Genomic DNA, 25,726 nt, shown 5'->3' with positions numbered 1-25,726 from the left:
GTTATTTTGTGACTAGGTTACCTCACTCAGGATGATAGCTTTAAGTTCCATCCATTTGCCTAGGAATTTAATGAAGTCATCGTTTTTAATAGCTGAGTAGTACTCCATTGTGTAAATGTACCATAATTTCTGTATCTATTTTTTTGTTGAAGGACATCTGGGTTCTTTTCAGCTTCTGGCTGTTATAAATAAGGCTGCTATGAACATGGTGAAGCATGTGTCCTTGTTAGATGTTGGAGCATCTTTTGGGTAAATGCCCAGGAGTGGTATAGCGGGGTCTTCAGGTAGTACTATGTTCTTTTCTGAGGAACAGCCAGACTGATTTGCAGAGTAGTTGTACCAGTTCACAACCCCACCAACAGTGGAGGAGTGTTCCTCTTTTTCCACATCCTCACCATCATCTGCTGTCACCTGAGTTTTTGATCTTAGCCAGTCTGAGTGGTGTGAGGTGGAATCTCAGGGTTGTTTTGATTTGCATTTCCCTGATGACTAAGGATATTGAACATTTCTTTAGGTACTTCTCGGCCATTTGATATTCCTCAGTTGAGAATTCTTTGTTTAGCTCTGTCCCCCATTTTTAACAGTATTATTTGACTTTCTAGAGTCTAACTTTTGAGTTCTTTGTATATATTGGATACTAGGCCTCTATCAGATGTAGAACTGGTCAGTATCTTTTCCAAATCTGTTGGTTTTGTCCTAATGACCATGTCCTTTGTCTTGCAGAAGATTTGCAATTTCATGAGGTCCCATTTCTCAATTCTTGAACTTAAAGCATAAGCCATTGGTGCTCTGTTCAGGAAAATGTCCCCATAGTTTCTTTAAAAAATATTACTGAGATTCAGATACCCTTTGAGCCCTGTAAGGGTCAAACATGCAGCTTTGGGAAATGAGCTTTGTTACTAGAGTAGTGCTTGATTTATGTTAGGTTTTTCTCTAATATTTAATTCATTTGACTATATATTATCAGCGAAGAAGGAATTTGGGTGATTCGATATATATCATTCTTGGAGCACCTCAAGAAAGCCACATGGTAGAAAACACATGCTTCTCTTCATATGAGCACCTCATTGTATTATCTAGTTAAGTATTTCTTCATGTGGCCCAAGGTTAGGAAGGAAATTGCATGTAATAGTCATCTAAAGGAAAGGCTCATTAAAAGGAGCGAAAAGCTATCTATTTTGTGTTTACGGAGGGCAGCAATAGCTTCTGAATGTAGCATTTTCCTAAGACGTTTTCAAGGAGTTTCATGATATTTTATGCTACATTTCATTTCTTTAGATATTATTATTAGCCTATTATTTGTTGCTATGACATCTTTCAAGTCTAAATCCTTTTGTGACAAAATGCAGGAGAGTATGTGTATGTGCGTGTTCATCACCCTTTGTAGACTAGCAGATGAAACAAAAAGATTTACAGTGTGCGTGTGTGTGTGTGTGTGTGTGTGTGTGTGTGTGTGTGTGTGTGTGTTGTAGCAGCCAGCAGCATTTACTAATTATAAATCAACTTCGGATGAAGATGATTTAGGACTTTTAAGTGACAGATTTTCATTACCAAATATAATGCTAAACTTATTGAAAGCATATGATATTGGGAATCAGAATACTTGATTAGAGAACTAAGAAAATCTTACTGGAAGACATTGCAGAATAATGGGGTGGGAAAGTGGAGGCAGAAAGGGAAGTCAGTTCTTCCGTGGGGTTTTGTGGCTCAGGGAAGACAGAGCAGTAGGTGAAGAACAGCTCTCTCTTAGAAAACATATACGTTGATTTTGATATTTTCAGCATTTCCACCACAGAATATGTCTGGGGTGGCAGCATTATCAATATCCAAAGGTAGGCTCTCAGTGTAAGGACTTTTTAAAGTAAGTTTTGTTTTACCGCACTTTTAAAAGTGTTTTAAAAATTAACTTTGGTTGCACGTACACCTGCGTATCATGTGTCTGCAATGTTGAAGGAAGAAAAAAGTGGGCATCAGATGCCCTGGGACTGGAGTTTTAGATGGTTGTAAGCTACCATGGCCTCTTCCTGCCGGGCTCTAAAGGGACCCATCAGTATAAGTGTGGACACCATGGCAAATTCGGGATTACATATTTAGGCTTAACATAACATAATATCTCCTATAAATACAGAAATGCACTCAAAATGCTTTTTATTTTCTTAAGGCTGACAAAGAATTTGTATGGTCTCTGTGGAAACGTCTTCAGGCCACAAATCCAGATCTCACTCAAACCGTCAGTTTGGTTGTGGAAAGGTGAGCTTTTAAATTTTTTTTTCATGAATATTGGATTTGTTTATCTTCAGTATAAACTTTAAAACTATCAATGCCTCCAAAAGATTAATTTGATTTCCAAGTGACTGTCAAGGATAATCACATCATTGTAATTACTAGATTTATAATAGGAAATGCCAGATTCCAAGTACATATAGAGCCTCTTACACACACACACACACACACACACACACACACACACACACACAGAGTATGTAACGGGGGGGGGGACGTCTCATGTAGCCCACACTGACTTGCCGTGTAGTTGTGGGGGAGCCTGTAAACCCAATCTACCTTCCTTTTTCTCCCAAGTGCTGGGGTCTTACTCAGATTCTGACATATGAGTAGTTAGCTGGTAAGAGAATTCTATGGCTTACACACTGCTAAAGAGAGTGCATAAAGGATGCCATATTTTTGGGAGTTGTTCTTGTTGCCTGGCTTCCTACTTGACAGGCTGCCCGAAAGAGAACTTTCTAAGCTGACAAGGTCTCCGCATTACATAATTCCTGCGTGTTCTTGAAAACCTGGGATGACTTTGCCAGGATAGAGGAAGTTGAGGAATAAGTTGGAAGTTTTCATTTGTTCTTCAGTATTGCCCTACAGGGATGCTCAGTCATTTAACCGACTGTGGTGCCTCTCCGAGGTCATTAGAGTGTTGCTGGTACTCCGCCTCACACGTTCAGTATGCAGTAGTCCCCTGACGTTTAGCACAGTGATTATCACCCTTGCTTTTCTATTAAATGGATTTCATTATGTTTCCTGAATGGGAAGCTAAACATATGGATATCTTCTCATCCCCTTGTTTCTTTGCTGGAATCAAGCTCCTTTAACCGGTGCATGCTTTTCTATGACTTCAGCTATGTTCTTGTTCAGAGCCTCTATCCCTGGGGTCATTCTAATATTAAATGTTATTTTCATGCTAAAATCTGTGATGCATAGTGGCCTGTGTCTAATTTTACCATCGTTGATTATTGTAGACCCCTAAAATATTGTAATCGGCTCTTGTGTGACTTATATGTCCAGTTTATCACTCACATTTCCCCCTTTTTTTTTTTTTGATGATCTGAATTATGCCCTTTGTTGAAGCTCCCAGGTTGCTTCTTCAGTATACTGAGATTAAATAAATCATTTTTGTTTTAAATGTGAAAGAGTGTAAGTCATCTTAAAAAGTCTTGGCTATGATCTTTCTGTGATCTTATTCCTTCTTCTTTTTTCTTAACATTTTTTTCTAACTTAAAAAGCTTAACTCAGTTTTTACTTGCTTTTTTGGTTGAGTGGAAGTAAATAGTGAAGTATCATTGGGCTTTTTTCTCATCCTTTGTAATTTCCATTTTATACTTTTAATATACTGATATTTGTATTTGTAAAAAGTGTATATATATTGCTTTATAGCTGTGATTTTCAAAACACTGTGCATATAATTTATGTATAATTAGTAAGAGTTCTCTAGAGGGACAGAACTAATAAAGTGAATATGTATTTTAAAGGATTGATTGGACAGTGAGTTTACACAATGTGAGTAGGGTTTACACTCTAGAAAGGCTGAGAACCTGATAGCAGCTCAGTCAGTGATGCTGCACGCATCAGCAGTAGGGGGTGATGCCGAAGGCCATGGGAAGTAAAGAAGCTAGTTTCCCATATCACCGTGCAAGTGCAGGAGCAATGGCAGCAACAGAGCAGATGCACTGGTCAGAAGGAGTAGAGATGAGCAGGCAAAGCAGCAGTTCCCACAGACTTCTTTATATCTAGGAGGTGTAGTGGGGGAAGGTTTGCTTCTCTGATATGATCTGCAGTGGAAATACCCTTCAGGTTTTGCCCAGAGGCTTGTCTCTTAGTTAATTCCAGACCACGTCACGTTGACAACTGTGATGGCTAGTCTGGATTGTCAGTTTGGCTAGATCTGGAACTGCGTATTCTTTGAGGTATTTGTGAATCAGACTATTTTTAAATGGGAAGATTCACCCTAAATGTGGGTGGCATCTTTTGGTGAAATCTCAGATCAAAGGTCGCAGAGGAAGAAGAGCTTTGCTTTTGCCGGTTTATATTCACTCTTCTTGGCATATTCACTATTCATTGACCTTGTTGCTGCTACTGCTGATTCCTTTGCTTTTTAGATTTCAAACATGGAAAACTCTCTAGGAGCCCTCCAGTCCTTTAGTGCCATATTGAGACTGCTGAGGATCCACCCTCATAGACTGAGAAACTACTGGTTTCTTAACTTCTAGGGTACGATTCAGATGGTATTGGGCAACTCTGGATATATTGTGTCAACTAGTCTAATAAATTCCCATTTAATATGCATATATTGTATCAAATTTTGGTTTCTTTAGAGAATCCTGACTAATACAATAACTATGGTGGTTTGAATAGATTTGGCCCCCACAGACTCATGTGTCTGAATGCTTAACCATAGGGAGTGGCACTGTTAGGAAGTGTGGTCTTGTTGAAGGAAGTTTGTCACTGTGGGGGCAGGCTTTGAGGTCGTATATGTTCAAGATACAACCAGTGTGGCACACAGTCTTCTCCTGTTGCCTGTGGATCAAGATGTAGAACTCTCAGCTCTCACTCCAGCACCATGTCTGCCTGGACACTGCCATGCTTCCCACTATAATGGATAAGTAAACCAGATCCAAAGAAATGTTTTCCTTTATAAGAGTTGCCATGGTCTTGTCACAGCAATGACAAGACAACAAGTATGACTAATATCACTCAACATATACTTGGAAAAGTGCTTCAAATGCTGTTCTTATGGGCAGACATACACAGTGCACCAAATATCTAGGGTGGAATCCAAGAGTCTTTCTAAAAATAAGCTTTCCAGATAATTTTGATATTGTAGTTCATAGATCCCCATATGAAATACCTTTAATTCTGAGTTGATTTTTAAAATTTTAAAATTGTTAGTACAGTGTTTAATGTACAGTGTTATGACTATATAAATATTTTCTAGAGAGTCAGGGAACATATTTACATTCATTTACAAGTGCAAGCTCTGTCACCCCACCTGAGTCTTCCAAAAAGGATTGCTCTAAATGTCAAAGGCAAATAGAATACAGAATGTAAATCTATTATTTGGACCCCCAACTAATTAATTACTATTAATTATACAAATTTTGCTCTGCTTAGGAATGGACATATCTAAATTTAGTTTTAGACTGTGTTCACCACTGCCCTGAAATTTATACTTGTTCTTCTTTGTGTTTTTTTCTTACAAAGTATTATTACTGAATGTGGTTGGGGCCTAGTTCAGATGTTAGCAGCTTCTTGGTCACTTACCAAAATAATTGAATAACTGCTCACATAGATTTGCAAAACAAATAAGATAATTTTATTTGTAGCTAAGTGATATTTATAGAGTATAATTTATGATGCCAAGACCAACAGGAGACCCTAGAGGGAGAGTGTAGTGAAAGAGTTTTTAATTTTTGAACAACATATTAAGTCATACATTTATTTTTTCCCACTGTGTCTCTCTCTTTCCATATAACTCTCATTTTTATCATATGCACACCCAACTATATGCATAGGCATAAGATAGTAAATAAGGGATTGTATCTAAAAGTTCACTTGAACAACACAGTTTGCTTTACATGCATCTAAAACCAGTTCAGATCACATTGGTCTGTTTGTGTTTGATCCATTGGGAGTATTTTTGAATTTGATTATTATTAGGCATATTGATTGTAGTTCTGTCTGTTGTGTTATTGTTCAGAGATAGGAGTATAGGTAGCCAGATGCAGGTGGAAGTTTGAGGGGCTTCTGGCATTGTTAGATGTATTGCTCGGTGAGGGGTATGTATGTGCACACACTAAATGCAAGTTTGAAGTATGCTGCCAAGGACATTACAAGAACCAGGAGTGAGCGCTGGATTTCTAGTACTTTCAGTAACAGGTCAGCAATTTAGAAGTGCTCCACTCTGACCGTGGCCACTGCTAACATAGTTGGCAAGCTAGCCAGGAAGTTAGAATAAACAGTATTTTCTACCTTGCTACTCAAAATTCTCCTCAGTAATTTCTAGTCCTTTTCATTCTCAACTCCAGGGTTCAGAGTTCCTGGCCTTTCCACAATATAATCTCCTAATTGTATCAGACTTATGAAACATCTATGGGTTGTTCCACTCCCACTTCCTACCCAAAGTCTGAGGAAACTGGTATTTTTCTCAGGTGATGACACTTCTTGGCCTGGCAAAACTGGATTATAATAATAGTAGGACATGACTTGTAACTATGCATGTAGCTCCCAAAGCCCCTTTAACATTCAAACAATGACCCTGTCTTAGATAACTGGAAGGAGATCAATGGGAGGATGCTAAACACCTCGGCTTCTACACAGGGGTACCATAGCTAGATAGATGACATGGGTCATGGAGGAACTCAGCCCTAGGTCCAAGGAAACAAAAGTGATACTGCTCTATGCTTAGAATAAAGACATTCACTGGCTTGGGAAGGGATTACATAAAGGGACACCCTGGGAACATATATATGTCCTGTTCTTTCATCTTCAAGGGAAATCCTTTCGTGAGTAGCAGGTCAAAAATTCTCCATTTTCAATTTTCCTCTCCATTCCTCTCTTTTTTTCATTAAAGATTATCATGGGAAACTATCTTGTTTCTGCCCCACTCTCCTGTAAGGTATTGCCTCAATCATTAATAAAAGTTTGCAGCATCATATTGTATTTTAACATTGCCTGACTCTAATAAAAATTGAGGTACAGAGAGAGTTGGTTCCTAAATGACCATAACTGTATTTAACACTTCAGTTAAATATTTCCTGCAAAAGACAGAAAAATGAGCTGAGGCTGTCTTTGTGAAGGCATGCGTAGTCCTCTGCCAAGACACCTTCATTTACTAAGGAACCAGGGAAGCCCAACAAAACTGAATGCCTCTTTGACCCTAATATTGTAGCTGATCTAATCCCAAGAGATATAATATATACATGTCTTTGAGTGAAAACCCCTCAGCAAATTCCATGATGGTCCATCAACTCAATAGATACGGATATTACCTGATTGCATCTGGGGCCTATAACAGTAATTTTTGTGATATATGCTTAAAATTAGATACATCATGAGAAGAGACATATGCAGTAGAAATGGCTATATAGCCTAATACATCAATTAGGACAAAGAAGCACGTTCAGTATGCCCCTTAATAGCCCGACTCCACAACAGGGCACTTTCAGCCATAGCTGAGATTGAAGACGTTCCTTCATGTGGCCCCGTCACTGTTACTCTCAACAGCACCTCAACTGAACCAACATACTGCATTTTATTTGAATTTTTCAACTTTATAAATATACATTTTTACTTCTAAAATTACATACTTGGTTCTTTTCTATTGAATGTAATCCTTAATAGAATAACCGTTTAATCTTTCTGATTACAAATTTTAAACATGCTTTGTTTTTTAGCATCATTTTTGTTTCTTAAAGTATTTTGTTTGTAATTTCACACATGATTACTGTGTATTAACAACACGTCCATCCCCATCTCTAACTCATTTTTACACTGACTGTCTTTCTGGTTTCACCATCTCCTCCTCCGCTCCTTTCCCTTCTTCCTCACCTTCTTCCTTTTCTTCTTGAGGCTCTATGTGAACTCAAAGCAGGGGCACTATGCCATGAGGTAGGGATGAGCAAGAGAATCGAGTCCTTATGTCTTTCCTGTACCATGGTTGGACTCGGGATAAGTATGAGTTTTGGCAACTGATGAGAAATATGGAGACTTCTTCCTGGGAAGGAGAGGGAGCTGCTCTTGGCTTGCAGCTAAGCTATGTTTTCCATGCTGCTGAGCTGGAATGACAAGGAAAGGAATCATCTTGATGCACATATCACACAGTCCCTTGCTTTTTATTTTGTATTTAATTTTCTTAAATGGATGTGTTTTCTTACTTGTTTGCTCCAGGACTGTTTTATGTTATATGTTTCACCAATTTCATCAGTGAATTGAAGGAACTTTTTAGTATAAAATATAATGTATTTACTTTTATTTTCTGTGTATTGATGTTTTGCCTTCATGTATGTCTGTGTGAGGGTATCAGATACCCTGGAACTGGAGTCACAGACAGTTGTGAGCTACCATATGTGTGCTTGTGGGGCAGTGGACAGTGCCACCAGACAGAAAACCTGGTGAGGTCAAGCAGATTCAGGAACTCAGGTAATTCTCATTATTGAAAACAGTAGGCATTTAAATTTACTCCTGACCAGCTTCCTGTCCTGGAACACATGAACATGACACCCTATGGAGAGGCCTGTGACAATCAGTCACCTAGGTACAACACCTGAAGTCCCTCCACATGCAGATAAGGCATCCCTGACATCTCAGACAAAGCCAGTAGAAAGCATCTGCTTCTAGATTCCAACACACTCCCAAATGTTTATAAGGTCCTATCCACGGGAATAAAGCGCATGAATCACCAAAGATCTTCTGAGGGTGCCTATCTTATTCAGCTCTAACACTCCAGGGAAGAATTTTCACTCTCCAAGTTTCCATTGCTGGACCTCAACCAGGCCCAGCCAGCTGAGCGCACAAGCCTGACCACAGGCAATTTCTGCTCGGTGGCTGGGACCTGAGCCCATAGCTGCCCGCTGCATCTTGCCTCTTGTCACCAACTCTGGGGCAGCTGCAGCTGCAGAAGAGGCCCAGCAGCCCACCTTACTTTGGCTTCCCCTTTGAGAGCTGTAAGTCTTTGGCCTCTCCAGCCAGGCCAGAAGCTCATGGATCCCCAGGGATAGTGCACAGTATGCAGACTGGGAATTGAGCCTGGGACCTCTGAAAGAGCAGCAAGTGCTCATACCACGGAGCCATCTCTCCAGCTCCTTGAGGAACTTTTAATATTGTCATGTCCAAAGTTCATCACTTGCTGCTTGTTATTTTAAACTGTTAAATCTTAGGTGATCAGTACTACATAACCTACCCAGCACTTAGACCAAACGCTACAGACAGCTGTAGTTATGAGTTATACTGGCTGAGGATGTAACTCAGTGTAGAATGGTTGCTTAGCATGTACAGGCTCCTAGATATAATACTCAGTACTGCCAACACACACACACACACACACACACACACACACACACACACACACACAAGACCCTACATGCAACTTCTAGCAGCAGCACAAGAAGGTTCCTATTTGTGCTACATTCTGGATACAGCATACTTTCAAACTTTTGTTATTTTGCACATTTGAAAGATTAAAAATGTATCTTGAAATAGTGACTTGTATTTCTCTTACTTTATGCATCATGTTTGAGATCCACGCTATATCATCTGTGGTGGACTTTTTCTTACACCTTTCTGTACCCATTGCCTTCAGCATCTAATTCATGTTCTGTGGAGCCTTTCAAACCTAGTATGTTGTGTGTAGAGCTTAACTGGGGTACTTTTGCAGTTGCTTTACTATCTCACTTTCTTACTGCCACAGACAGGGCACTTCTTCCTTCCCTCTGAATTTCACATCTTGAGGGTAATCTTTGATACATTTTAGCCTGTTTTCTAACAGAAAATCAATTCCCAAGTTCAGTTCCTTTTTCCTTTGCAGTGTCACTCAAACCTAGAATTTCTTCTTTGTCCTTGACTTCTAAATCCTTCTTCTTGGCTCTGACTGTCTCAGCTGGGAGCATCATACTGATTTCTTTTTCAACATCAGTCTGTTTTGCACCTTCATTTTAAAACAAAGCAAGACCATAAGACAATAACTGGGGGAACACTGTGAAATTCAGACTAGAAGTAGTCAGTAGAAAATTTGAGATTAACTTAAGGGAGATTTGCTTATGTGCCTAGGAGATACCAAATGTTACAGAGAACAACTTGGGTGCTGGGATAGGTACATACATGGCCATATAGTAAACACTGTTGACAGTTATTAACTGAATGTCACTTGTCAGTCATTGTTTAGTGAGAGGAAGAAAGTTCTGTATTTAGCCATTAATGCTGTCAGAGGGAAGGCATTTATAGAAATGGAAAATTTGCAATGTAGTTTGATAAGCATTATGAAAAGGATATTAATATTAGTATAATTTTTTGATTTCTAGAGAGAGACATACAATAGCCTTAAGATTCTATTTTAAATAGTTAGAAGTTCATTATATCACTGAAAATCAACTTTTTGATTTCCATAACAATAATAATAATAATAATAATAATAATAATAATAATAATATACAAACACCAAATATTATATATGTTATACTTTTCTTACATGTTGTAGAAAGAATTTCTTATTGGTTATAGGTCGTACTGATTAGTTCTTATTGTTACTTGACACAACTGAGTTATCTGGGAATAACTAACTTCAGTGGAGGAATTGCCAAGATCAGATTGGCCCATGGCCATGTCTGTGAGAGATTATCTTTACTGATTATTGATGTGGGAAGGTCTAGTCCCCAGCCCACTATGGGTGGCACCATACTTAGGTAGGTGGTCTGAATTTATAAGAAGGGTAGCTGAGCATGAGTCAGTCAGTATCAGTTCTTCATGGTTTTGCTTCAGTTCTTCATTGAATTCATACCTTGCTTTCCCTCAGTGATGAACTGTGACCAGGAAGTGAAAGAAACCCTTTTCTATCTTAAGTTTCTTTTGTGTATAGTGTTTATCATAGAAAGGGAACTAGAACATAGGTATTTGAGGTCTTTTCTTTTAAAATAAGTGATCTCTGCAAAGCACAATTTAGATAATGACATTTTAATTAGGTTTGTAGTTTGTCAAATAAGTAGTAGGCTGCCTCCTTTGACTGAACCCTTGTAGCCCATCTATCACCCAAGAGTCTTACCCCAGCCTGCGTGTCTTCTAGCACCTATCAAACACCACATGGAGCTGGGGGAGGAGTTAATGGTGACTGGAAACTCTGGTGAGAGAAGGTCATGTGACATATTTCCTTATCCTGTGAAGGAATGCCAACAGCCACTGCCGTAGGCCTGGCTACCAGTACATTCTCTTTATTCCTTTGCTATGACAACAGACCAAGTTATGGTCCAGATTACCTCAGCAGCTCTACTTCTTGAAGACTGATGACCTGTCTTGTCCTAGGGGAATGCTACACAACAATTAGCTTAGTAGTTTTTTTTTTTTAACTTGATATTTTATATATATTTAAGGTAGTTGTTGAATAGGTATCTTACACAACTGTGATGGTTTAATCTTGGTTTTCAGCTTGGTTGGATCTGGAATCAATTAAGAGATTTCCCCATGCATGGGTCTGTAAGAATGTTTCCTGAAAGCATTGACTGAGGCAAGGGTGACCCTCCTTCAGAACGGACAGCATCTGCCATTGGCAACTTACATATAGTGAGCTGAGAGAAAAATTAGTGCCTCTTTTGCCTGTCTGCTTTTGTTCCTTGCTGGCTAGTGCACCTGGTCCTGTGCTCTGGATGCTGCTGCTTCCATTTTTGGGTAACATTGAAACCTATTGCCTTTGGCCTTCCAGTGTAGGTTGAAGACAGGTTCTCCTGGAATCCCCTAGGTCTTTGGTGCCAAATTGAGACTACTGAGACATTCAGTCTAGTTCCCTGAACACCTACCCACGTCTTCTATATGCACACAGCCTTTGTTGGATTACCCAACCTGTATGTTATAGCACAATCTAATAAATCCCTTTGAATTATATGTTCATTCTATTTATTGTACTCCTGTTCTAGAGCAGTGGTTCTCAACATGTGGGTCATGATCCCTTTGGGTGTTGAATAACCCTTTTACAGGGGAACCTAAGGCAACTGCAAAACACAGATAATTGTAATATTCACAACAGTAGCAGAATTACAGTTATGAAGTAGCAATGAAAATTATTTTATGGTCAGGGGGTCACCACAGCATGAGGAACATGAGGAACGGTATTAAAGGGTCACGGCATGAGGAAGGTTGAGAACCACTGCTCTAGAGGAACCTCAATAGAATAACCATAATGTCATTTATCTTGTTATATTCTATATATTATTTATGATTATTATTTTCTTACTTTGATTTCCTTATCTGAATCTCATTTTAGTTTGAGAGAAGGTCTTGGTATTAAACTTGTAACACTCCTCCTGCCTCAGCCTTCAACTTTGGGCTAGTATGCCTGCATCTTTATTTGAAAGCTGGAGGTGCTGGCCGTAACAGCTAAGGGTTATGACTGCAGCAGAGTACAGTGGGGTAGGTAATTTGCAGTGGGGTGGGGGATAACCTCCCCCGACCTCCGTGTCTTGGAATGCACACTCAACTGCCATAGTCTGGCATCCACTGTCGTCCTGTTTAAAAAGTAGTTTTAGAACTTAGGCAGTTCTTAAACTGATAAGAAAGACAGCCTATCAATGTATGCCAACTCTTTTACTGTTTGAAGTGACTTCTGGTACAGTCTTCTGAAAGAACCCATGTTTTTAGGTACATAATTTAAACTTAAATATTAAACTAGAAACAAAATCATAGCCAGTGTCAATATCAAGTAAATTTTTTTATTTTCTCTGATGATTGTACTTTAATCTATTGTGAGTTAAAATTTAAATGTATTCATTTTAATTTTATGTGTTAGTGCTTGGCTACATGTGTGTCTGTGTATCACTGTGTGCCCGGTGTCCATGGAGACCAGAAGAGGGTGTTGGAACCCCTAGAACTAGAGTGTGGGCTGAATGGAGCCTGGGTCCTGTACACAGCAGTAAGTGTTTCTAACTGGTCAGCCCTCCCAGTCCCTCATTCTAATTGATTATTATGTGTGTGAGATCAAGGCCCAGTTTGATTTTTAAAGACCTTTAATTTCTCCTTATCCTGTGTACATGTGATGTGTGGTGGGCATGGAAAGTCTAAAGACAGCTTGGGTTGTTGCCCTTCTGCCTTCAGGTTGGCTCTTCTTCAGGGCTACACATGTACTTTTACACAGAGTGGCCTCACCGGGCTACAGTTTACACTGGATTGTTGGAATGTGCACTCTTTCCATCCTTTTTAAGACTTCATCCTTTCTGCACCGGGAAATCTTTGTTAAAAAGGAATTGCTGGCTTGTTTATGGATGGACTTTCGTCTGCGCTCTGTGCTGTGTATACCTGGTCTTTGGGGCTGTGTTTGTGTTAGCAACATACTACGCTGATTACCATAGCTCTGTGACTGCACTATCAAAAGATTTGTGCTCTCTCTAGCTTGGCTTTTCTTACCCAAGAATGCTGTCTTGTGTTTGAACCTTGTTGATCACTTTTTATTTTCAAGTGTAAGACCCCTCCCATTGCTGCTGTGGAGAGGCCAATCCGAAACTGCAGCTTGCTTCTGTTGCACATTTAAAAGAACTCTTTCCATGCTTCCATGGTAACGAGACCAGTTTCCAGCTTTTGTATTTCTTCACTTTGTGCATCAATGTCCTCCAGTTTCCTGCTTCATCTCCTTGGTTGAGCTTATTCCTCAGTGTTTATATTCTTTTTTAGTGCTCGTTCTCAGCAGGTTTGCTCGCAGAGCAGATGGAATGCAGTGTATTATAAAGGGGACTCTTCTAGATATCCTTCTGTGATTAATGGCTGAGTTCATACTGAGGATCTGATAGCAAGTCCAGGAGGATGCCTCTGCAGTGCCACTGGACACTTCGGGCTTAGGCATGCCTGGGGAGATGCTGGACTTCAGGTCACGAGGGAAGGCTGAGTAAGCCACAGCCTGTCTGTGGAGCATGCAGCAGTCATCGGTGTGCTGCTTGCCACCACGAAGCAGAGACAGGTGGCCCTACATTTTCCTTGAACCACTATATCTAGGCCGTCTTGATGCCTTCTTCCTCTCAGTTAACCCTTTCCAGACACTCACTCATAGACCTCGCCAGAGTCTCTAGTTCATTCTAGCTCTCATTAAGTTGACCCAGTCAAGATTATCCGTTACAGTAATTATAAATGAGGCTGCTTACAGTTCTTTCTTAGAGATTATGCTGATAAGCTACAGATACCTGCTCTCTCTCTCTCTCTCTATACACACACACACACACACACACACACACACACACACACACACACATAGTTTTTTTTTTTTTGGTCTTCTGAAACTTTATTGATTTGTTATTCTTGAAGTATTTTTTTAAAAGAGACTGGGGATTTTTTCTAAGTAAACATATGCCATCTGCAAATAGAATATTCTACTTACTTTGTTTTTATTTGAATGTTTTAATTTCTTTTTCTGCTTAAATTCTTGGGCTATGGATATTAGTAGTCTATTAAACAGAGGTAACAAGCATGTTTCTTTGTATTAATCGAGATCTTACAAAAAAGCATTTTTTAAAATTTGTTAGCTATGATGATGTTATATGGGCTTCATAATGTAGAACTGTGGTTTCCAATTTTCCCAATGCTGTGACCTTTTGATCTACTTCTTCATGTTGTGATGACCCCCACCATAATTTTTGCTACTTCTTATTTTGCAATTTTGTTGTTGTTTTGTTACTGTTGTAAAACATAATGTAAATATTTGTGTTTTCTAATGGTCTTAGGTGACCTTGTGATAAGACTGTCCCACCCTAAATGGGTTTTCTACCTATAGGTTGATAACTGCTCATGCAGAAGAATATTCTTCACACATTCATTTTTTTATTACAGATTTTTTAATAATCAAAAAAGCCATTTGTAGAATATGTTTCATGTGTTGGGATGCTCTTTTATTCTTTAATAAGCTGTATCATATGTATTATGTATTGCACTATTTTTATCCTGAGGGTTAACATCATATGTATGTAATCCTTATAATATGCTATTGAACCTAACTAGGATTTGGTTGGTAGCTTTTGTGTCTGTGAGTAGTTTTCTGTCTGTCTTTTTCTTTCTGTCTGCCTCTTTCTCTCTCTCTTTCGTTTTGCCTGGTTTTGTTATCAAGACAAAGTTAAATAAGTTTGGAATTATTCTTTACTTATTTTTGGAAGAGTTTGAGAAAGATGAGTATCAACTATTCTTAAATTGTTGTTATGGATAAAGCTCTTTTTTTTGGACTTGTGGGAGTTTTGGTTGCTAGTTTAATTTTTCAGTATTTAACTATTTATATTCCATATTTCTCCATGACTCAGTTTTGGCAGGCTAAATGCAATAAGGATTTATCTATTTTTTTCTAGATTATCAAATTTGATGATAGATAATATCACAGTAATTCCTTGTCAACCTTGGGTTGTAGGAGATATAAATTATGTTTTTGCCTTCATTTTTGATTTACCTATATTGTTCTTTTCTATATGAGCATTAATGTTCTGTGTGTACATTAATTAATTAGTAAGCCTTTGTCATTATTCTGTTTTGATTTTATTTTTTTAGTTTTAATGTTAGGGTTTGGTTTGTTTTAATTTTTCCTTTGATTTCTTCTTTGATCCACTTTGGTTGTCTAGTACTATGTCCTTTACTTTTCTTATGTTCGTGGCCTTTTCAGGTTTCCTTAATTTCAGTTCTAGTCTATTCTATTGTAATCAGAATACAAACTTAAAGTTACTAAGAGTTGTTCTTTGTTCTAATAGATGTTCTATGTTGCAGATGGATGGCTGGTTTTGGATATTTCTTTTGGGTCATGTTATTAACCTATTAAATTTCTATGTTTTTACTATTATTTAAAATGAAACATTGACAACTTGTATAATTATTTTCTCATTTTCTGTTTTTTTTTAAAAAACATGTCAATACTGTGTTATACTGCAGTGGTGGGCTCATGAGCATTTGACGTTTATTTTAATGATGAATTGAGCCTTTATTCTTAGGTAATCACCTCTTCTTGTTGGCTGGGCTTTTTTTCTTTTAGTACTTGGGATATATCATTCATATTACCATTTTGGACATTGGATTATAAAGTTTAGGTAAAGACACTTTATGGTTTAGCTTGGGGACCTTTGTGTTTTCTGTAGTTTGTACATAGATATGTATGTGGGTTGGTTCTTGTGGTGGTTTGAATGAACAGGACCCTAAGGCTCATAGGGAGTGGCATTATTTGAAAGGGTTAGAACATGTGGCCTTGTTGGAGTAGCTGTGACTTTGCTAGAATGGGTGTGACCTTGTTGGAGTAGGTTTGGCTTTCTTGGAGGAAATATGTTAGTGTGGCTGGCCCTTGAGGATTCAGAAGCACAGTGCAAATGTGGAACTCTTAGCTACCTCTCCAGCACCACGTCTGCCTGTGTGGTGCCATGCTCCATGCCAGGTTGACAATGAACTATACCTCTGAACTGTAAGTGAGCCCCTATAGGATGTTTTCCTTTATAAGAGTTGCTGTGGTCATGCTTGTCATTAGAGCATGTGTGATTGGGAGTAACTGTCCTTGTTCTGGGATGGCAATGATTGCTGGTGACTCAATAGAAAAATTACAGGGGTCTTTCCTGCATATGTTGCCAGAAACTACTGATACAGATGCTATAGAAAAGAATGCCAGGGGTCTATAGTGTTATCTATAGTGATGAAGGTTCCTTTAAGATGTTTCACTTGCTGGGGTAGAATTGCACCAAGATAATTTATGTAATTTGTGGCTATTGGGAAGAGTATTTTTCCCATGACTTCTTCCTCAACCCATTTGTCTTTTACATATAGGAGGGCTTCTGATTTTCTTTTTGAGTTAATCTTGTATCCAGCCACTTTGCTGAAGGTGTTATCAGCTGTAGGAGTTACCTGGTAGAATTTTTGGGTCATTTATGCATATGCATATTATCATCTAAAAGTAGTGACATTCTGACTTCTTCCTTTTCAATTTGCATCCCCTTTATCTTCTTGAGTGTCTTATTCCTCTAGCTTGGACTTCAGTACTATATTGAATGGACACAAAGACCGTGGACAGCCTTGTTTTGTCCCTGATTTCAGTGGGATTATTTTAAGTTTCTCTTCATTTCATTTGATGTTGGCTATTGGCTTCCTGTAAATTATTTTTACTATGTTTAATTACATACTTCATATCCCTGATCTCTCAAAGATTTTTATCATGAAGTGTTGTTGGATTTTGTCAAAGGATTTTTCTGCATTTAATGAGATGAGAATGTGATTTTTCTTTCAGTTTGTTTGTAAGGTGGTTTACATATATATGTTTACTTATGTCGGACCATACATACATCTTTTGGATGAAGTCTACTTGATCATGGTGGATAATATGTTGTTTTTAAATGGGAGAATATTTAAAAATGGGAAATAAAACATTTATAGAATTTAGTCAAATGACAGAAATACTTAGTTTCATTGCACTTATTATAAGCCTAATCAAAGTGTTTATACATTCACCCATATTTAATCATATACATTTACCCATCAACCATTTCATCATATACGTTCACCAATAAACTATTTAATCACATACATTCACCCATCAACTATTTAATTATATAAGTTTTTACACCAAGGCCTCCAGTGTGATTCATATTGTATTCACTTTGTTGATATTTATCATTGGTGCTTTATTGCATGAGGGAATAACCCTTGGAAATTTGAAAGTAATACTCCCGAAAGTTTGTAGAAACAAATGGTTAAGCTTGTCTGGAGGAGTTCTGTGAAGAGAAGGAAGGTTAAAGTTTGTAGCAGTATTGAAGACTAACTGTATTTATCTCAAAGAGGTTGCTGTCCCAAACCACTAAGCACCTGTCACCATTCAGTGGAAAGCAGCAATGGTGGGCACTGCCTAAATATCATTAGCAAGGAGCTTTTTAGCTGTAGTGATGAATCGTAATATGCAACATTTGTATGTTCCATTTCAGCATTAATTTTCTCAATGGTACTTTGGTTCTTCTGACCTTAAAGATGAATAGTAAATGGAGTAGAAATTTTCTTAATTAATCACCAGTGTGGTGAAGATGGATTTGTCCTTCAGACCAGAAACTTTTGAAATATACATGCATATACATATTTAATTTTAAAAATAGCCTGTGTCATTTGTCATTGTGATGTTTATTTTAAGGATATAACTTACATAAGCCTTTTTTGTGCCCTAATCTTAAAATACGGCTATAAAAAAGTGTGCCTGAGTGGGTAACACCCTTGAGCTCGTAAAGGTTCATTGGTATCTGAAATTAAGCTGTGGAAATACTTTTATTATTTTTTTGTTAGCCTTACTTTTTTATAAATGACACTTATAACAATTGATTTTTTTATTTTTTAAATTTTAATTAAATACATTTACACCACGTTTCTCTTTTCTTATGATTATATACATATATATTTATATAAAACTATATGAACATATATGTATCTATAGATCTAGATATATATCTATCTCTTCATGAATCCATTTGGCATTGTTTGTGGACATATGATTTTGTGGTTGACCACCTTATATTGGGTAAAGAGTTAGGGAGTTTCTCCCCAGGATAGTCTAATTCTCCATCTCTCACTGTTCCTAAGTTGTCTGTACTCCTTAGTTTCCACAGGACCATAGAAGACTTCCCCATTCTGTGTTTACATGCCTATTGTTTTTGTCAGAACCTGGGATAAGAAAGTGAATGAGGGTAGTTGAAATGGTGGCTGTAGTTGTGACAGGCAGAGGGGCTCAGGGGTGACAGGGACAATGGAAAATAACAGCCTCAATGGGAAGGGTATTGGGAATTTCAAAAGGCACTTCCTTTGGCCATTCTGTGCCAAAGGACAGCCACTTACGTTCACAAAGAGCTCTGAGTTTACCAGGAAACACTTGGTAGCTGGACAGGTTGGTGGCTTTCTGGAAGTCCTGGGAATGGCACAGAATCAACCTCAAGAAGGGTGTCAAAGGTAGAGGAGGGATGCCGCATAATAGCATAGAAAGTTAGATAGAGGATAATGCTGCCAGCAAATCAACAGGAAGGAAAAGACAGACCTGGTTTCAAAACAAACACCACACTGCATGTTGGAACTCTCTGACTAGAGTTCTGATGAAATCTGAGGGGCAGATTTTAATTTGTCCCCCTTCACCCAATGGGGAACCAGAGCATCTTATGATGTCTCCTGGCTTAAAGAGCAATGTAGAATGCAGCTTCTCTTACCAAAATGTCCCAAAAGGTCTAGAGCAAAACCAGAAAACCAGACTCAGAACTGCACAGGTACAGGACACTTGTCTCTTTATGGAGGGGTTGGCTGAGTTTTCTAGTGTTCAGTCATATCTGAGGGATAGTCTACAGGGTTAGGGGCTATCCCAGATGAGCCTCCAAAATGCTGCGGCCCAGGAACAGCCATGCACTGACTACTCAGATATTTATCTCAGATATGGTGGAAGTTTATTGAACTCTTAATTTAGGCTGATAGATCACGACCACAGAGAGGACTCAGGAGCCAAACTGTGGTACTCCTTTGTTCTTAGGGCAGAAATTTTAATAGGAAAAAACAGGCTCAAAAGTTCAGAAAGCAAGGAGGAAAGCAGTATTACATTTTGGCTAACTAGACAAAGTATTATCAGCCGACCTTTAAGCTGATTGGTCCTGAGTGAGGTAAGTAGATTGGTCCTAAGGAGTAGTGGATAGGGGACTTTCAGTGTTGAGATGACAAAACATGAGCAATTACAACCTTAGTATTCTGACCTATTAGGATCTTTCAGTGTCACCCAGAATGGTTACTTCTGGGAAGTGGATGAACATGATTTCATCTCATGAGGAAAATGGAGGCTAAATAGAAAATGGCTTATAGCGATGTTAAAATGAGCAGGCCATATCAGATGTGTGTGTGTGTGTGTGTGTGTGTGTGTGTGTGTGTGTGTGTGTGTGTAATTTTAGGTGACTGTGCTGGATAGTTTTATGTCAGCTTTACACAAGCTAAAATCATCCGAGAGAAGAATCTCAATTAAGAAATGCTTCCATAAAATGGCAAGCCTGAAGGACATTTCTTAATTAGTGACTGATGGAGAAGGGTCCAGCCTACTATGGGTGGTACTGTTACTGGACTGGTAGTCCTGGGTGCTATAAGAAAGCAGTCTGAGCAAACCATGGGAATCAGGCCTGTAAGTAGCACCCTCTATGGCCTGTGTATCAGCTCCTACCTTGTTTGAGTTCCTGTCCTGAATTCTTTGATTGATGAACAGTGACATGGAAGTGTAAGCCAAATAAATCTTTCTCTCCCTGATTTGCTTTTTGGGTTTCATTACAGCAATAGTAATCCCAAGTCAGTGACTTTAATGTAATATAATTCTTGGAGGCTTTATCAAACATCCTGAATGTTATTTGTCATTTCTTTTTCCCATGTCTTCTGTATTGGCTTCCCTCATCCTCCCCAATTAAAGTCCCTCCCCCATTTTATTTATTACTTGTGCCCCCCCATGCCATTCCCTTCTCTGAGTTTCATCTTACATAGTCCTTTTTAGTATTTATTTATTTATGTAGTGGTATGTTTGTATGCCTTTGAATGTATGTATGTGTACCATGTGCGTAGTACCATTGGAGGCCTGAAGAAGGCACCAGATACCCGATTGTAAGGCATTATGTTGGTACTCGGTGCCAAATCCATGCCCTGCACTTGTTGTTAACTGCTGGGCAATCTCTCTAACCCCAATTTTTTAGAGATTTATTTTATTTGTCTCTGTGTATGGATGCATATGCATATGAGTGTGAATGGTCACACAAAGTTCGGAAAAGGGTGTCAGATACCTTGGATGTTGGCTGTGAGCTGCCTCACATGGGTGCCGGGTACCAAACTTGGGCTCTCTACAAGAGCAGTTTGAGCTTTTAAGTGTGACACATCTTTCTAACCCTAGAGATTCTTTTTCAAACAACCAAAACAAATGGGGCGTGGTAGTGGTAAGATAGCTAAGTTGATAGAAACATTTGTTGTCCAAGCAAGAGTTCCTGAATTTGAGTCACCAGTTCAGTCCATGGTTTGAGGGTCTGTAGACAGGGAGATGCCAGGAGTTTGCTGGCCAGCCAGCCTAACAGGAGGGCCGAGCTTCCAGTTTTCCAAGAGACCCTTTCTCAAAACAAAACAAAACAAAACAAAACAAAACAAAACAGAAACCAAAAACAGTAGATAGTAGTGGTAGGGGAAGATGGACCACCTGGCTTCTGTGTGTGTGGGAGTGAGCATACATGCATCCTGTGCACACATGCAAAAGTATGCAGTGTTCTTTCATGCCCCACCCCAAAGGAAAACAAAACAAAATAGACAAAAATATATTCTCGAGGGCAAATAGTGAGTGTTTTAGGAAGGCCAGTGCCTTTAAAGATATAGTATACACCCATTTTTAGAACTTATTTTTTTCATTTAAGAAATATACAGAAATTCTGCTTCTAGGGATAACATTTTGTGAAACTACAGAATAAACTGAAGTCAGGTGTCTCGGCAAGTTTTATGTCAACTTAACATAAGTCAAAGTTATTTAAGAATAGAGAACCTGAGAAGTTTCCTCTGTATGACTGGGCTGTAGGCAAGCCTATAGGGCATGTTCTAGTGATTGATGTGGGGAAGGCCCAGCAACTGTGGGTAGGACCACCTGTTTTATGTGATTGCAGGCTGATGGTAGAGCGAGCCAGTAAGCAGCACTCTATGACCTCTACATTAGCTCCTGTCTCCAGGTTTGTGTCCTTATAGAGCATCTGCCCTAAATTTCTTAAGAGTAATATGGAAGTGACGCCAAATAAACCCTTTCCTCCCTAAATTGCTTTTGGTTGTGGAATTTTATCGCAGCCAATGCTAAACCATAACTGAGGCTCCAAGAGACACACACCCTCGATGCACTGGATATAAAATTGTCAGCACAGTGACCTTTGTAGTGCTACTTCCTTCTTTCTCAGCCTCTGAAGCCATTCCTTTTCTTTTTGCTTCCTTCAAGTGCTGATTTGTTCTCTGTATAACTTAGTCATGTCTATAGAACTAGAGAAATCAAACAAGACAAGCATGTAACATTTCAGTATTAACTTCTAATTCAGCATTACTCTCTGGGATCACTTCTAAATTGTAGTATCATTAGTTTGTTTGGTTTTTATTACTGAAGTGTTCCATGGCATCCCATAGTTTAACCTTTCCTTGTGAAGGGGTATCTAGATTGTTTATAGCATTTTACTATCATGTATTAAGCACCTTGAATACTTGTGAGCACCTTTTATTGTTAATATAAGTTTTTCTTCATCTGGGATATATATCTGGGGCAGAAATTTCTAGATTATGATAGTAAGATGTTTAGTTTATTAAGAAATTACAAAGCTATTTACATTCTCCCAGAAGGATGTGAACGATCCAGGTTTGCCTGCATCTTCACTGGGGTTGCCAGCTGTGGTTTCTTCTCCCCATTCTACAGTTCAGCGACACCTATTTATGTCTCAGTTAAAAGCTTATTTTATCTTATGTGGATACATATGTGTAAATGAGCACCATGGATGGCTGTGGCGGTCAGAGGACAACTTTCTGTCTCCTATTGCCACATCAGTCTGGGATCAAACTTAGTTCCTTATGCGTTGCAGCAAGTTCCTTGTCCCCATCTCTCCAGTGCCCCCATTGTTGTCTTTCATTTCTGTTTCTCTCAAGGCTAATGATGTTTTATACCCTGTCCTGTGTTCCCTTGTCTCATATGTCCTCTATTAATGTCTTTTGCCCATTATTTGACTTGAACTTTTAATCACTGTTGTTGCATTTGCGACTTGCTTATGTTCCCTGGACACTGGCCATGTGTGCATTGCATGGTTTGTAATCTGCTCCCAGCCTGTCATTTTGTCACCCTGTTACAGAGTCATTTGAAGAACAGTTTGAAAACTTGAGTCTCGAGCTCCTTTCCTTGATTGTACTTTTGAAGTTGACTCAATAAATTTTAGCCTAGTTCTAGACTCTGAAGACTTTTTTCTAAAATTTTTATAGTTTTATATTTTGTTTTGTTTTGTCTAAACTTTATTTGTTGAAGGAGCTATTTAAGGAGGCTGGTCCCCCATGCTTTGGGAATGTCTATGATTGTCCAGTTGTTTTACCACCATTTGGAGAGAGTGTGTATGCTTGAGAGAGTGTCTTCTTGGACATCTGCTCTGTTCTGATGCTGGTCGTTTCTTTTCTTCTGAAAGCACTGTACCACTTTGACTATTGTAGTGAAATGGCACACTCTGAAATTGTAAGCATTCGTTTGTCCAAGTCTTAGCTGTTTTAGAAGTCCAGTCCAGTGTGCTATCCTTTGCTAGCACATATATCTTATAGATATCCCTAATTCCTGATCCAATATTTACCTACTTTTCTTTGATTTTATACTTAAAATTTTGTATTCAAGTCTTGTGCCTGTTTATACTTATCACTAAATATATTTTGTGATGGTAAATGATACTATACAAAATGTTCTTTACTATAAAAGTTACTTTTTGTGCTTAAGTTATTTTTCATTTTCCTTGTTTATTATGATTTTTTATCTTCAATGTAGAAATAATGTTGGCTTTAAATAAAAGGATTTTTCTTTCTTGTTGGTGTGAATCACTCTTTCTTTCTTGTTGCTCTGGCTTATCTCCCACTGCTGTGGTGGTACTACTTCACAACAGTGTGACCGACCCATTTGCCCCTCCCTGTGTCCTCTCAGTTTCTCATGTACCTCCCCCGGCTTCTTCCAAATCCATAGCCCCCTTTCTCCACTTCTCTCTCTCTCTCTCTCTCTCTCTCTCTCTCTCTCTCTCTCTCTCACACACACACACAAGCACACATGCAGGGACTTAAAAGTAACTTATTCTCCTGGTGTAATGGTTGTCTCTGAGGGTCACTGCGTCAGTCTGCTAACTCAGGCCTGACTCTATAAACTTCCAGCCTGCGTATATTCTAATCTAGTCCTGGACTGTTTTCAGCCTGGGAGACTTAGTGCTGCATCTCACCCTCCATAGTTCCTTCTGAACTCTGGCTGTCTGGTTCACCTCTGCTGTTCTGGCTCAGACTCCTCTCTTAACTGACTGATTCGATCTGGCTTCTCTCCCAACCTCTGACTGAATTGCTCTGTTTGTCCTCATACTGACTTTGACAATCTGTTCTAATCTTCTGGTTCCTTCTCATTCCCTGGCTCCTTCTGTCTTCACCTATGTTGAACTTCTTCTTTCTGCAGCTGTCCCTGTAAAATTCTTCTAGTCAATAATATAATATCTAAGTTCACAGTATGATCAAATATCCTGCCAAATACACATACACACACACACACACACACACACACACACACACATGCATGCATGTGCATGTGTGTGTGTGTGCATGTTTATTTCCAAATATACAAATAAAACCTGTTTCAACCATACAATGCAACTTACATGTATATGTTTTAGAGCTGAGCATGCGTTACTGAACCTGGAAACTGGTGTGCATTTCCTTGGGTTAGGCCACCTCTCCTGCTCTCAACATGCTGCAGTTTCCTGCAGTTTCTTGTTTAGGGCTGAGGAGAGGAAGATAAATACAGGAAGAAAAGAGGAAGGTAAGATAACAGAAATCTAAAAAAATCACAAGGAATCATACTATTAACCATCTACCCTAAAATACCTCTAATACATGTAACATGGTAATAAACATTTTCCTTTTATAATCCTGAAGTTACTGGTAAATAAGCATGCTGTGAGGGAACCTTAATGCCTCTGCCCCTGCTCAGTAGAAAACAAGTCTTTGTTCAGACATTAAGGAATCACAGGTTTTTCACTGCGACCTAGTCTAGTCCTCATTAGCTGTGTGGTGTTGTGAATATTCTTTGTCAAAGTGAAGAAATTATACTTCTTCTAGGGCTTCTAGGGATTTTTGTTGTGAAAAATTTTAAATTGTATTAAACTTTCTTAATCTTTCAATTAAAAATCATGGGAGTTTTTGTTTTGGTGATATAGGAGAATTAACTTAATTTTTTAATATTGAAACAGCTTTGCATAATTGAAATGAATCATAACTGTGCATGATATATAAATTACATATTGCTAAGTACTATGTTGTAATTTTTGTTAAGGATTTTTATGAATGTAATTATGAGGCATATTGTTTTGTGGACTTGTCTTTGGTTTCTGATTCAGAGCTAAGTGTAGCTCTACAAAATGAATTAACAAGTGCTTCCTTCTGTTTCCTGGAACACACTGTGTAAAAATTGTTAAGTGTTCCTTAAGTGCTCAGTAGAGTTTTTCATTGAGTTAACCTCATCATGAGGAGATATTTAGGGGGTGACTTTGTGTGGTAGACATTTTGATTCAGTCCTCAAACTGTTTAGAGAAGTGAGTAAGAAATTTCTTAATGACCCAGGCTTTCATTCCATTTATGTTGAGAAGTGGTCTGGACTAGTGATTGAGCTAAAACCTATGCATGTTTGGCAAGGGTTGTGCTACTAACCTTCAGTCTAAGCCCATAGCTTCTCTTATTCCTGGTTCCTGGTTCCTGGTGTTCCAGAACCTCTCCTCCTTTCACATCTTTTCCTTCTAGAAAAACCGACTTTCTCCATTCCTTGGCGGCTGATCACTTGAGAACAATTTTTGTTTTACCAACTTCCTTTGTTAAGAATATTGTGATTTGCCTTTCATTTCTCAAAGATATTTTTATTAGGTATAGAATTTGGGCTAGTGCATTTTCTTTTTTAGTATTTGAAAAATGCACCTATATACTACTGTTAAATGAGAATTTGCTATCATGTAAATGAATCATTTCTCTCCTGGTTAGAGTTTACAAG

At 38.5% G+C, this 25,726-nt stretch overlaps 1 protein-coding gene across 1 annotated transcript in view; it reads left to right on the top strand.

Annotated features, from left to right (window-relative positions):
* Nucleotides 1-25,726, top strand: part of CNTLN (centlein) — a gene marked incomplete at its 5' end in the record, with an annotated part of 250,033 nt that overhangs the window by 2,758 nt on the left and 221,549 nt on the right. Inside the window, one exon of the mRNA XM_080921559.1 lies at nucleotides 2,162-2,250. Coding sequence (XP_080777685.1) covers nucleotides 2,162-2,250 — 89 coding nt within the window. The remainder of the gene's footprint in view (nucleotides 1-2,161; nucleotides 2,251-25,726) is intronic.

This window comes from Micromys minutus (genome assembly GCF_963924665.1).
Source record: "Micromys minutus genome assembly, chromosome: 9".
Classification (NCBI taxonomy): domain Eukaryota; kingdom Metazoa; phylum Chordata; class Mammalia; order Rodentia; family Muridae; genus Micromys; species Micromys minutus.
The sequence above is the reverse complement of the archived record's forward strand: the minus strand, read 5'-3'. Positions and strand labels throughout refer to the sequence as shown.